This window comes from Chiloscyllium plagiosum, chromosome 20 (genome assembly GCF_004010195.1).
Source record: "Chiloscyllium plagiosum isolate BGI_BamShark_2017 chromosome 20, ASM401019v2, whole genome shotgun sequence".
Lineage (NCBI taxonomy): Eukaryota > Metazoa > Chordata > Chondrichthyes > Orectolobiformes > Hemiscylliidae > Chiloscyllium > Chiloscyllium plagiosum.
In genome coordinates, this window is record NC_057729.1 from 25,992,147 (window position 1) to 26,006,697 (window position 14,551).

At 37.5% G+C, this 14,551-nt stretch overlaps 1 protein-coding gene across 2 annotated transcripts in view; it reads left to right on the forward strand.

Moving 5' to 3' along the window:
- Positions 1–14,551, forward strand: part of arfrp1 (ADP-ribosylation factor related protein 1) — a 33,685-nt gene that overhangs the window by 14,432 nt on the left and 4,702 nt on the right. For both annotated transcript variants that reach the window (XM_043710320.1, XM_043710321.1), the window contains exons 5-6: positions 12,239–12,320; positions 13,187–13,257. In XM_043710320.1, coding sequence (XP_043566255.1) covers positions 12,239–12,320; positions 13,187–13,257 — 153 coding nt within the window. The remainder of the gene's footprint in view (positions 1–12,238; positions 12,321–13,186; positions 13,258–14,551) is intronic.

Genomic DNA, 14,551 nt, shown 5'->3' on the forward strand with positions numbered 1-14,551 from the left:
CTAAGATCTGCTAAGTCAGGAATGAATGTTTTGTACAATTTAGTATACCCAATGATGCTTTTAGTTTCAAAGCCATTGAGGAAGGAAGCATTCATGGAAGAATCTATTGATTCTATAATCTGTGATTCTATAATCAGTATTATTAGTTTTCTGCATATTTGTTGCACTTCGTTTCATACTTAAGCACCCATTCTGAATTTGAATATTTCCCATTTCTGTTAATCTTTTTTTAAAATAAACTTAGCATTAGGATTTATTTCTAGATGGTCAGAATTGAAAGAAATAGTTTGGAGGTGCTGGGGTGGACAAAGTTAAAAATTGCACATCAGTTTATAATCCAAAAGGCTTATTTTGAAGCACTAGCTTTTGAAGCATTGCTGCTTCATCAGATGGTTGTGGAGCAAAATCATATCTGCTGTCAGTCTGCTATTCATCAAACATAGATGGTTGTCTCTGGGGTATTTGCAAATGCAGCATCCCCAGAATGGGGATCAAGGATTCTTTCAAATGCTCTTAAAGAAAATACTCTCTGATTTCATACTTGTTCATGCTAGGAATTTCCTTCAGCAAGCTGGTCACCAAATAATCCAATAAATATTCAACGCAGAAACTGAAACCTGACCATTTTGAATCCAAATATGTAATATCATAAACAAGCACTTATCACAAGGTGTGCAACTACCAAGAAATACCTTGCTTAAAAAATAGTTCCAAAGTCATTTTATTTATCTCTTCAAGAAACAAACAATTCAGATATACACAAGCTTTCAAACTCGAGACTGCAAAAAGTATTTAATAGTTGTTTGATAATATAGAACTTGAGTATTGCTGAAAAAAAAACCCAGTTTGTTGAAGCTTTTTGGCTTACGCACATCAGGACAATTCACAAGAATATTTCAAGGGGATAACCAACATTTATACTGCACGACACAAGGGTGCTGGGTGGACTCTGGTAGAGATGTTGGTGCAAGTATCCTTTGATGATTCACAGTTAACTGCCAAGCAATGTTCAAATTTTAAACCAGCATGTTGACTCTGATTGCTCAAGGTAATGCCTTAGCCAGTGAATGGCTGAACTGTTTGCCATGTTGAGTTGAAATAGCAATCAGTCTTCCCTGATATTTCAAGCAGTATAAATATTGGTTTTTCCCTTGAATTGGTGTTCTTGAGAATTGTCTTGTTGAATGTAAGACAAAAAGCTTCAAGATGATCTGCTCCACAACCACCTGATCAAGGAGCAGCGCTTCGAAAGCTGGTGCTTCTAAATACACCCGTTGGACTATAACCTAGTGTGTGATTTTTAGAATTGAAAGAAAGGTTTTTAAACTTGTGGTTAATGTTATTTAACCATATTTGAAGTACTGTGCACAGTTTTCATATTATTTCAGAATTTCTTTACAGGCAAAAATGTTTAGGAGAGTTGTACTTATTGGTTGCAAGCCTGCTGGTGACTAGTAAAGCCTATTCTGGCAGATTCTTCAGAGTAGTTGCTGTTTAAGATAATTAGATTTATTCTTCTCCTTTTCTCTATTACATTAGCTCTTTGCTCAGTCTCAGAAGTGTCTGTAGCACTCCTGACATGGCATCTCCAGGCATCATGATCTATGCACTGTGCTTTCCGCTGGTAATGCCAAGAGAAGGTTTTTTTCAGGGAGTCCTTGATTGTGCCTGGAGCTGCTACTCCATTTACCCAGTCATGATTTTGTCATACCTGCAGCACAGTTGGCTTTTCTGGAGTGTAACCTCAAAACTGATGGTACTGGCTGTTTCCAGAACCTCAATGTTTATGATGCGGTCATGCCAACTGATTTGATGCTGTGAAGGCAATATTATTGAAGCACTTTAGAGTGTTCACATGAGTACAGAGCCCATGCCTTGGTGTTATATAGAGAGGTGATACATCTTGAATAAAAAAATATCCCTATAGGAAGCCTTTTTTTAAAAAAGTCCTCTTATCAGAGTTAAACACGCAGCACTGGAGATAGAATAAAATCGATTTGCAAGGATGATATCAGAATTAAGGGTATACTTTTCGAGAAAGGTTGATTAGACATAGATTCTTTGCCATATATATGCCTTAACCCAAGCCTGAGCACTCTGTTAAATACCTGACACCCTATTCACCTTACACTCTAACTTCCTAACCAACTGCTATCTAACTTACACACTTAACCTTCTACAGCAACTTAAAATGACTGGTTGTGCTGCAAGACATTTAAATCACAGAACACTATCCCCCACTTATTGCTGCAAAGGGGTTATGGTTTCCATGTGAATTCTCTTCAATAATGGAATTGTGGATTCCTGAACAGGTTTTTAACAGGATGCCCCTGTTCAGGAATCTCCAGTGCAGAAGCCATTTCACCTTAACTGCCAAAATTTTAATCTGATCAGGGACAAACATTCAATCAAACTAATTCCTGGGATTGAGGGATTGTCGTGACAGGAAATATTAAATAGATAGGGATAATATTTTCTTGACTTTTAGAAGAATTAGAGCTGATAGGGTAAATGAAGGAAGAATGTTTCCCCTGCCAATGGTCTAGAACCAGGGGACATATCCTTGGTGTTTCGGACTGAAATGAAGAGGAATTTCTTTACTCAGAAGATGGTGAATCTTTTGAATTCTTTGCCCTAGAAGAATCTGGAAGCTCAGCCATTGAGTATATTCAAGACTGAGATTATTTGATTGATTTTTCAACATGTAAAAACATCAAGGGATATGGAGATTGTGCGAGAAAATTGTGTTGAAGTAGAAGATCAGCCATGCTGTCATTAAATGGAAGAATGGGCTTAAATGGTCTGGTGGTATGTTCCTGCTCTTTGTTTTTATGATCCTATATTAGCAATTCCTGATTTAATGCATCTTGGTTGCTCAGATACGTACAGCAAGCTAGGTTTCATACTTCAGTAAAGTGTAGGTCTAGGAGTTATTTGGTCGAAGGTTGTAAGATGCTGAAGGATCAAAATTGTGTTTGTGCGAGCCCTTTAATTTGCCTGAGTATACTGGAGAAGATTGGAGGGCGACAAGTTATATAAACAAACTAGGTTAGTTGTTAGATTCTTCTTTTCTATAGAGCAATTAATTTTTGTACCTGTAATTAAAGCTGAACTGCTGAGGGACTGGCCAGTGTAAGGTAAGCTGCGACAATTAGAAGCAAAAAAAGTGCAAGGTGTATAGTATGTGTCTATATATGTTTGATGTGAGGAGGGCAGCTTCAAAGAGCGATCAATTATAACTGTCTTTTTTAAAAAAAAAAATTGCCAATCAAACCTTGACAATCGGAAGAAAGTTGAGGAACAGTGGCCACAGAGGAGGAGGAATGAATGAGTGCCTTTATGTTAATTAAAATAAGGCTTTTTAATGATCTTGGCTGATGGCCTCAGATGTACATGTACTCATGGGAAAAATGAAAAAGAGAAAAGGAATGTACATTGTAGATGTTGCTTTAATGAGAAGAATAAGATAGCCCGGTATTTATAGTTTTGGGCTATAATACAGGGGTGTAAATTGTTATTGTGAAATTGTCTTCAAGAAAAATGGTGATTGAAATTGTTCGATTGTCAGGGCTGATAAGGTCTCTAATAAAGAATTACCATGGTAATTCTACAAAAACAATCTCTCTTGTAAAACCTCTCACCGAATACAATCAACATCATGAATAAACTGATGGTCAAAAGGGCTGTATCAGGCACCCTAGTCAACAGAATGTCCATACAAACAGTTGTTTTGAAGAAAAACAGCTTTGTAAGAAGGAAGGACAGATGATGCTCAAGAGGACATACTCTAACAATAATCAAGGACAGAAATAACAGGCCAAATTAGGGGGAGCAGATTTAGGACTGAATTGAGAGGGAACTTTTTCACCCAGAGGGTTGTAAATCTCTGGAATTCCTTGCCCAGAGAAGTAGTTGACTCTACTTCAGTAAATGTTTTTAAAGCTAAGATTTTTTTTAACAATAAAGGCATTAAAGGGTACTGTGAGAAGGCGGCTAAGTAAATCTGAGTCCACGAAAAGATTAGACATGATTTTATTGAATGGCGGAGCAGGCTCAAAGGGCCAGATGGCCTACTCCTGCTCCTCACTCTTAGGTTCTAAATTTAAATGGGAGAAAAAGTTTATCCAATATACCTATCTGGCTATTAAAAATGGTAAGCGAGCTCAAGATTCCAAAGGTATTGCATTGATAGGTGGCATAGTATTGCAGAACTAATTGGAAGCAGTAGATTGTCACCCAATATAGCTTTACAGTCCACATACTATTATTTGAGAGTTTATGCCCAAACCTGTGACAATACTATGGCTTTAAGAGGTGCATTTTGCCCTGTTTTATTTTGTGAAAAGAGATTGAGACAAAGGTGAAGAACTGTTTGTTTCAAGCCAGTAAAACAAGCCAAGGCCTCTCAAGCTGTTTGTTTTAAAATTGGAACAATAGAAGAAGCTTGACCCTACACATGTAGGTGTAGGGTCAAGCTCCCACAGGACCAGAATTTTAGTCTAACTTTCAATAGTTGCTGGGGTCTTGAAGCTTTCTCTTACAGCTAAAAGCTGAGGTTTTCTTCCTGTTGCTAGAATTACACTGAATTTATCTTTGCCTAGGGTGTGGTTATGGTGTGTTATTAAATTGGAACAGTTGCTGTTTAGTTGTTATATAATTTATTATTCACTAAGTTTTCCAATAGAGTTATGTTATTTTTCCTTTTGTTTGCATTTTAATGGTGTATGGTATACGAATAAAGTGTGTTTTGCTTCAAATCTGATAGTTTGACCAATTGAATTTCATCCAGAACACCATGCTTTATGCCTGCTTTCAAAAATGAGAAAAAGTTGGGATCTTGGCCATTTTCTTAAAATATTTTGAGGTGGCTTGATCAGGTCCATTACAAGCCTAGTTGGGTTTGCATGCAGTTGAGATTTTAAACATTAGGAATCATTGTGTCACTGCAGCAAGTTAACGAGTGATAAGTTATGTTCAGTAGAAGGGTGTATTTTCATGCATTGTTGTATCTTGGGCTATTTCATTGTTAGAGGTATCACAAAATGCAACATTGTTTGTTTATTTTGCGAATAAATCACATTTTGTGCACGATGACCAAAATCTAAATTGAATTTTGAAAGAAATCCAAGCCTTTTTGAGAGAAACTGAGGAAATAGGGAAGAAGGGAGGAAAGAAATAGACTCTTGACTTTTCATCACTTGTCCTTGAAGAGAAATAGGAAGGACCATATGGAAGATCAAAGGTGAGCCAGTGATAGTCGACCAAAATATACAAATTGATTGGGCAATTTTAAAGGCAATGTATTACGTACTAAAAGGATGGTCAAAAGACAGAAAGGGAAATACGAATGGATGGCGAACACAATGCTATAAGAAGTATGAGGAAAGATGTTTTGGACTTAGCTCCTAGATCAGCCATGACTTAATTGATCTGTGGTGAAATAGGCTCATGAGAGAAAGTCTACAGCGGTTCATGTACACATCAGTGTTTGCTTGAGCCAGATGAATTATGCAGATTGTGTAGCATAGATACAGACCACTAAACCCCAACAGCTGCATGCTATTATTCATCCATTCACTAGATTTGACTGTCTCCACCATTCTATTCCTTTTTCTCTTCTGTTTGTGTGGTTACTGTTGGCCTCAGCTACAACTAGTGAAAGTTGAAGAGGTTTCTATGGAATTCCTTACAGCATTTATTAATGACTTGCTTTCATCTGTGAACTGTTGCATATTCAATTCTGTACCATGCTTCCTGTACTGGCTACGAGATTCATTCTCCCAGTCGCTGCTACTTGATAGAGGTCACATGATTTCAGCAAGCTAGGAAGCACATTGGTACATAAGACCGTAAGATGTATCAGCAAAGGAAGCCCATTTGGCTCACTGAGTCCTCTTCACCATTCATTGAAGATCATTGCTGATTTGATAATCCTGAACTGCACTTTCTTGTCTTTTAAAACAGTAATCCTTGATTTTCTTAATGATTAGAAATTTGCCTGTCTCCACCTTGAATATATTTAGTGACCTGACCTCAACAGTCCCCTGTGGTAAATAACGCCACAGATTCGCCACTCTCTGAGAGCAAAGAAATCCTCCTTATCTCTTTATTAAATGGGCAACTCCTTGCTTTTTAAAATTGTGACAGTATTGCATTCCAAGCAGTTGGAACACTCATGTGGAATGATCTTGTCTACATTGTCCACTTTGAGTAGTGTTTAAAAACTTCTGTCTGGTGACCCTTCAGCCTCCTAATTTATAGAATGAAGAGGACAGCTTATTCAATCTTTATCAATAGATGTAATTGCTCAGTTGTCATATTAATTCATTTTCCGTACTTCCTCCAGTGTTACTGCATCTTTTATTAATGGAGACCAGAACACACCAAATGTCATGTGGTTTAACCATGGCTGTGTGTAAGTTTGACATAACTTCTTTGATTTTTAATTTGATCCTTTTAAAAACAAGCCCCAGTGCTTGCTTGCTTTAACTTTGTGTTGCTAATATTATTGACTGATGGAATTATTTTCTCGGACTCTCTTCCCATAAAGGGTTTTTTATTTTCCAGGGACCCTGTGGTCTCCTTTCTCTTGTGTAGATTGAAGAGCACCCAAATCTGTTTAGTGATATTGCTAGAGGTTAATTTATTTAAACCATTAATCTATCATGATTAATGTTAATAGGTCTACCACCTGTTCATCCTTCCCATTAGTTCACATACTGGTAGCATTGTCTGAAACTCAATTCTACGGTGATGGGTCAACTACTGCAGATACCATAAATTTAATGAGGTTTATAGGGACAGTCATACAAACCTGATTTATTGATTGGAATATCTAATTTTGGTCCAAAGTTTCAATCTCCTGTTGAGAACTGTGCCATCTGGAATAAACTCAACAGCAAGCAGATATTATTGTATATTGACCCACATAATTTTCACAGCACTGTACAGGAAGGAGAAAAAAAAAATGAGCAAAGCAGGATGAAAGAACAAAATTGATTGCAGATGGAATGGTTAATGTTAAAGAAAACTCTTTTTTTAAGGTTTTCAAGTAGTAGAGAAGGAGTATGAAAAGTTGCATTAATTTCAAAGGTAAAGGACAGTGTGATTAAAAGAACAGCACTGGAGTAAAGAAGATGGAGAACAAAGAATAGACCAGTGGTTTGCTCCTCTGACAATGTGGAAATAAAGCTGGCTAGTATTGATGGGGTATGTTGTGTATATGTCATTGATGATAAGGTGAACATCCCACAGTTAATTCATAGAGCAGTGGAGAATTAAGAGCCTGGCAAGCATAATGTGCAAAGACTGCATTTTTTTATGTTTCATTATTCTTGATTGTGGACTAAAGTAGAAAAAGAACTGTTTTGAAACCAATGACTGTGGAAGGAATTGCTGCACTTTTTTTAAAAAAAAAAGCACAACTGGAACTTACTGTGAGATACAACACCAAATTAATGGAGTGGGGATGCAGAGTGAGATTCGTCCAGCAACAGCTTTCTGATTGGGTTACACTGTTGTGACAGTTGTGGATACTGGAAGTCATCCATCTGAGGACATCTCTGGTTGGCTCCAGACAAGTGCAACATTTTGAGTGTTTATGATAATGGAAAAAGCCTCAAGACTGCTGAATGGCTAGCTTGTAGATTTCTTTGCAGTACAAGTAAATGAAGCCTGAGAAAACAGTTATTTTCTGCCACCAATTGCTATAAGCTGTCCCCTTTAACCAGTTACTGAGAGACTTTACAATTAATGTACCAGTCAGCCCATGTATCCTGTGAAGAAGTTAAAGAATTTAGAGAAGGTGATCAGAGAATGTAAGGTCTTGGGAAACATGAGAAAAATCTAGGCAGTCTTTCTCCAGTGTTTATTTTTTCCCCTCCAGACATAACATCAGTGTTTCTTTGTTTCTCTGTTTGTTTGTAGGGATTTAAAAAATGGGGTTAATATTCCAGTAGGATTATTCATAGTTTTGTTTTATGTGTAGTTAGAACTTACTTATCTTTAATAAACAGTAGTTCTTGGTAAATACAAGAACATTTGCAATGTTTCCTGTTGGCCTTCATTTGCATCAGACAGGAAATTTCGGATTTCGCATATTTCAGTTTAATCTTTAAATATTTATGGTGAATCAGAGCATGGTAGAGCTTGAGAATCAAGTGGGTTAAAATAAAGGATAATTGAAATTTGTCACACACCCTTTAAAAATTACCCAGGCGAGCACTTGACACATCATAACCTTCAAGGCTATTGGCTAAGTGCTGGTAAATGGGATTATGTTGAAGGTCAGTTATTTCTCAAGTTTTGGTGCAGACTCTATGAGCTGAAGGGCCACTTATGCATAGATTCTGTGAAATGTGGGGTTTTGCTGGGAATAGGGAGTGTGGAACCAGAGTGCCTTGTTCAGAAAGAATTTAGGTATTTGTTTCTTCTTTCATTGGATGTATGTGACATGTTTTACTGCAGTTATTATTCATCTATAATTCTTCTGAGAAAGAGGTATGGGGCAGTCTTCAATTGCCTCAGTACTTGTGGCAATGGCAGTTCTATTGTCTGAGGTGAATTTTGAATGTTGACAAGTAATGGCTCAAAGTTATAACCCATTTTTAAATTCTTTGATGGGATTTAAGCGACAAGAGGACAGAATTTATTGGACATTTCTAATTGCCTTTGAGAGATGGTCATGATAAGACAACTTCTTGAACTATTACAATGTTTCTGGTGCAGGTGTGCACTCACTGTGTGGTTAGAAACAGACTTCTCTGATTTTGATCCAGTGATAGTGAAGGAATGGTGATATAGTTTTAATTCACAGTGGAGTTTTAAAAAATTAATTCATGACTTGTGATGTCACTGGCAGAACAAATATTTATTACCCATCCCTAGTTGCCCTTGAGAAGGTGAAACACAGTTTGTGTTTTGACGCAGCAACATTAAAGGCATGTTGATATATGTCCAATTCAGAATGATAAGTAGGCTGGAGGGGAGCTTGCATATAGTGATGTTTCCATGTATCTGCTGCCCTTGTCCTTCTAGATGGAAGTGCATATTGGTTTAGACGATGCTGTCTAAAGAATTTTGATGAACTTTTGCAGTGCACCTTCCAAATGAAACACTGCTGCTAATGTGCGATGGTTTATGAAGGAGCAAATGTTTGTGGACGTGGTTATAAATTGAGCAGGCTGATATTTTCTGGATGGTACCAAGCTTCTTGAGTGTTGGTGCTATACTTATCCAAGCAACTGGTGAATATTCCATTACACTCCTGACTTGTGATTCATAAGTGGTAGAGAGGCTTTGGGGAGGCAGAAGGTGATTTGCGTGCTGCAGAATTCCTAGTGTCTGACCCATTCTTGTAGCCACAATATTTATATGGTTAGTCTGGGTCAGTTCTGGTCACTGTATCCCCAGGATGTTGATAGTGGGGGATTGAATGATAATAAAATTGAGTGTCAATTGTCATGTTAGATTCTTTTGTGTTGGATATGGCAATGACCCATCACTTGTGTGGCATGAATATTACTTGCCACTTGTAATACAAGACTGGATACTATCCATTTGAGCATGGACATCTCAAGTATCTGAGGATTGTATAGATTAATCTCTCAGTAGTTATTGGGGAGCTGAGAAGATTAAGGAGCTAAGCAATGTTGTGAAGATGGGAGAAGATATCCTTAATGACCAAATGGAGAAAGGATGGCTTGGGATTGATCAGTACATATTGTTTTCATAACTCTATACTTGATGAAGAGTTCAGGTAAAAATGGAAGCCCGTTTTTATCAGATCTGTCTATCGTATTTCTTTTGTGACAGTCTGACTTACCTATTCATTTTACTCACTATTGATCCTATTCCTTACTTACCTGAAAGCACCCAATGTCTCCAATGATGGAGGAGGAATTGCCTATGTCCTCAAAGACTATTTGTGGTCCAGTCACACAGATGGCAGGGAAAGTAAGGAAGATTTCTTAAAGAAGTGTAATTTGAGTAAATTTTACTATTTGAAGTATTTGCCTATATTTTAACTGATATAAGCATCCAGTGGAAAATTCTTAAACTCCACACTTGTTGCCACTTCCATAGAAACATAGAAAATAGGAGCAGGAGTAGGCCATTTGTCCCTGCAAGCCTGCTTTGCCATTCAATATGATTATGGATGATTATCCAGCTCAGTACCCTGTGCCTGCTTTCACTTCATAACCTTTGAAACCTTTAGCCCTAGAATGAAATCCAGCTACTTGTTGGAAACATTCAATGTTTTGGCCTTAAGCTTTTCTGAGGCAGAGAATTCCACAGGCTCCCCAGTCTGTTGGTGAAGAACTTGCTCCTCCTTTTAGTCCTAAATGTTCTCTGCCAGGGAATACTTAGTAGACAAGCCAGAGACTTGAAGAACACAGCAAGCCAAGCAGCATCAGGTGGTGGAGAAGTCCACGTTTTAGCACCAAAAGCATTGACCTCCACCTCCTGATGCTGTCTGGTTTGCTGTGTTCTTCCAGCCTCCTGGTTGTCTACCTTGGATTCTAGCATCTGCCGTGTTTTCGTCTCTAACCATTGTATCCTTAGTCTGTGGTGTCTGGTTCTGGACTTGCCAGTCATTGGAATATTCTTTGTGTTTACCTTGTCTAGTTCTGCTAGAATTTTTTTGGTTTATGTGAGATCTCTTCTAATTCTTCTAAACTTCACTGAATATAGTCCTAACTGTTATGACACAGGGTAAACCCTCCTGCTTAATTTAAACCCAGCAAGACAGAAAAGATTTATCCCGTGCAGCAATCTGTAACAATTGGGCGGCACAGTGGTTAGCACTGCTGCCTCACAGCGCCAGAGACCCGGGTTCATTTCCCGCCTCAGGTGACTGACTGTGTGGGTTTCCTCCGGGTGGTCCGGTTTCCTCCCACAGTCCAAAAATGTGCAGGTTAGGTGAATTGGCCATGCTAAATTGCCCGTCGTGTTAGATGAAGGGATAAATGTAGGGGAATGAGTCTAGGTGGGTTGCGTTTCGGTGGGTCAGCGTGGATTTGTTGGGCCAAAGGGCCTGTTTCCACACTGTAAGTAATCTAATCTAATCTAATCTAATTCAAGTGGCCAAGAGCTATTTAAAGTAAAAATTAACAACTTTATTTCTTAAAGTAAAACAGAGAATAATTAACTAACAACTCTTTGTTAGTTCCTCTAACCTATCTTTTACCTTCCCTTCTATAATACTAGTCCGATAAAACTCCCAATTAAGACCTATAGAAAAATTGAAATTTTAAAACCAGCCAGCAGTTGAATCTTCTCTTTATCTTAGTCAGTAGATTGGCTCTCCAGGTCAGTGTTGAGGTTTTTCTCTGTGCAAACTCCTTCTCTAGACAGGTACCTCTCCGAGTTCTGACGAGCAATCTATGGCTGTTGGTGTGTTGGCAGTTCTCCTCCCAATTGTTCAATTTTCCCCAGTCCTATACCCTAAAGCATCGGATTGTGTCATTGGCTTTTAAGATTGTCTGTCTACTCAATTCAAACTTGATTGGAATTTAGTATTTCTCCAGGTATAATTCAAACTGATTGGCCTAATTCAAATCTGTTTTGTCGTTTCCTGGAAACTAGCTACCCCAGTAGCTGGAGCACGTTACATTGTATCTTATTGAGAACACTTGGTGCTGTCACTGCTAGCTCTTAAAGATGTAGTACACCCACTCCTTTCTAACATAACTGATCCAGTCTTTCTTCATACATCAGTCCTGCCATAGAATCATAGAGGTAGTCTGCAGTACGAAAGAAGGAACTCTGGATCAACAAATCTGTGCCAGTCAAAATAACCTTCTCACTATTCTAATCCCAGGAATCAAACTGGAACCAGTCCATCAGTTTAATTCTGACTTATTTCAAGTAACAGTATCTTAAGTATCAAAATTCTGTACTAGGTTTATGTAAAAATCAGATTAAAATTAACAACATCATTAAATTTGTAGCTAAAGTGATTAATTATTGATTAAATGCATTGAGTTATACACAAGCATAACATTTTTCACACAGCATATTAGCCTGAAAATATGACTAGCACTCAAATAGTCTGTATTCTAAAACAGGATTTGATTTATACAAACATTCTAAAGCTGTGTCCTTGGCAAGAAATTATACATTGACAGTGTACAACTTTGTTCAACGATACTGCAGAAGATTTGTTATAGAGACTGCAAAGCCAGTTATGTTCTATTTGTATGCTGTCACAGTTTATGAACTTTTTTTTTCATTTTAGTATTATGCAGAATCCCATGGAGTAATATACGTAATTGATTCCACTGATGAAGAGAGATTGTCTGAGTCAAAAATAGCTTTTGGTATGTATTATGCAAAGAGAACATCTATATTATTTAATGAGCGAATGATGTGTATGTTTATAGGCATTCTGCCCATATTGAGAATGAGTGTAATGTGTAACATTCTTTGAAAGTCACTCATTTGGGATTTTGGCTCCTATCTGACTTGCTGTGTTTGATTTTTGGGTCAGAATACTTTTGTGTACTTATCAAGGTGAGAAAGATCAATGCTTGAGAGTGAATACATATCCCTTTTTGAACTATGTGTCAATATTAAGCATTTAGGTTAAGATCAAGCCAGATCAAGCATAATTGAGGCCCAGCACGATATGCTTGAAAGACTATAATGCTGAACTTTTTATTTCTTTATTGTTCTAATTTATTTCCAAGATCCTGTACCTAGGTAATTTTGTACCTAAGGTGGTGTCATGTGTGACAACTTGGTAAACTTCTCACTGCACTCCTGTGTGTACATATGACAATCAACCCAATTCTAATCCTAATCCTTTCACTGCCATAACCTCAGCATCTGTGTGATATGGCTTTTCTAGCAAAGCTGCTGATTATAATAAATCTTGTCAAGTGTTTGCAACACATCAAGGGATTTTTTTTCCATCCTGTCATTTTTGGTTGAATTCTAGCTGATGTGCTTGGATTGATAGCTTTATGTGATAATACGTTGTACCTCCCTGTTCACTGGGGACCTGCTGGCTCAAGGAAATGCTGGAGGTTTGTCATCATTTTACCTATTGTTTCAGTAATGATTTGAAATAATTGAAATATCCTTAGTTCATGTTGAGGTTTGGTATAAATACCAGTTTATTCTTGAGAAAATACCAATATGCCTGAGGTGTTTAATCACATTCTTAAACCATTTATCTCCTCAGAAAAAATGATCACCACTGAAGTGCTTGAAGGGGTTCCATTGTTGGTATTGGCTAACAAACAGGATATAGAGGTACTTTTAGTTTTGTCATGTTCATCCCTTTTTTCCTTTATTAATTTTTTATGAAATTAAATTTTCTTTAATCAGAAAGTTCATCTTAAAACATGCAACATAGCTGACCTATGTTCTCAGTGATCTCTGAGGAATATAAGCAAAAGGACTTGGAGTAGACCCACTTTGTGCCTGTTCTTCCGCCTCAACTCCATTTTCTGCCAGCTTCATATATTCCACGATTCCAAGAGAGATCAAAAATCCATTTAGAAGAGCCTGTGTAAATAGCACTTAATTTTTTTTTAAACCATGGATATAACTTCAGATTAGCACAGCACTTTACACTTAAAATAGTCACAATATATATCAGTTGAAATTGCCATGCTGCATATCCCAGAGAGTCATTCTGTTCTAAAGTTACAGTCGGCACATGGGTACCAAGACCTCCATTATCTATTCATGTGAAACAAGCTACTTCCTGAAAGGAAGCTGACTTAACTGGAGACAAAATGAGGAATGACAACTTTTGTTTCATCAAGGTACTTCGTTTTGCTGAAGTACTGTACCAAGGGCACTACTCTATTACCCAAGTAGTCGTTCTTCAACTGTGATCTTGACAAAAACTCAGTAGGCTGTTAAATCATTAGGGGATGCATTAGCTCAGTTGCCTGGACTGTTGGTTAGAAATGCAGTGTTGCCAATAGGATAGGTTTAATTCTTGAGGTTATGAAGGATTCTCCTCAACCTGTCCACTCACCTGCGGCATGGAGATTCTCCGGTTAAACCACCACAATCACCTCTCTCTGAGAGTAGTCTGTATGGTGGTCTGAGTATTGGTAACTTTACTTTTTATGTTGAATCATTAGGGACAGAAAAACCTGTTTTGTCTTCTGTTTGCACATTACTGTCTAATTGATTATTGTTGGATAATAATCAGAAACAGAAACACTGACAGTTTTACTGTTCTTCTCTTTAGACTGTAGCCACCTGTCCTGACTGTAATGCATATTCACAGACTCTTAATTAAATATTACTAAATATTATGAGATATTGAAAAGGCATTATTTTGCATCTTTGCTCCATCAGATGAACTTCTGATCTCTATCATGAAATCACTAAGATCATTTCCTGTAACATCATTTAACTCTACCTCTAATCATCTCATCTGCAGAATCTCTTATTCTTGCTTTTGTTAGCTGTGAACCTGACTTTACCAATACATTCCATATTTACTCTCTTGAACTTGAAGTCATCCAAAATGCTGCTGTCTGTGTCTGAATTCACATTTGCATACCTGTAATTCTACCCTTCAACA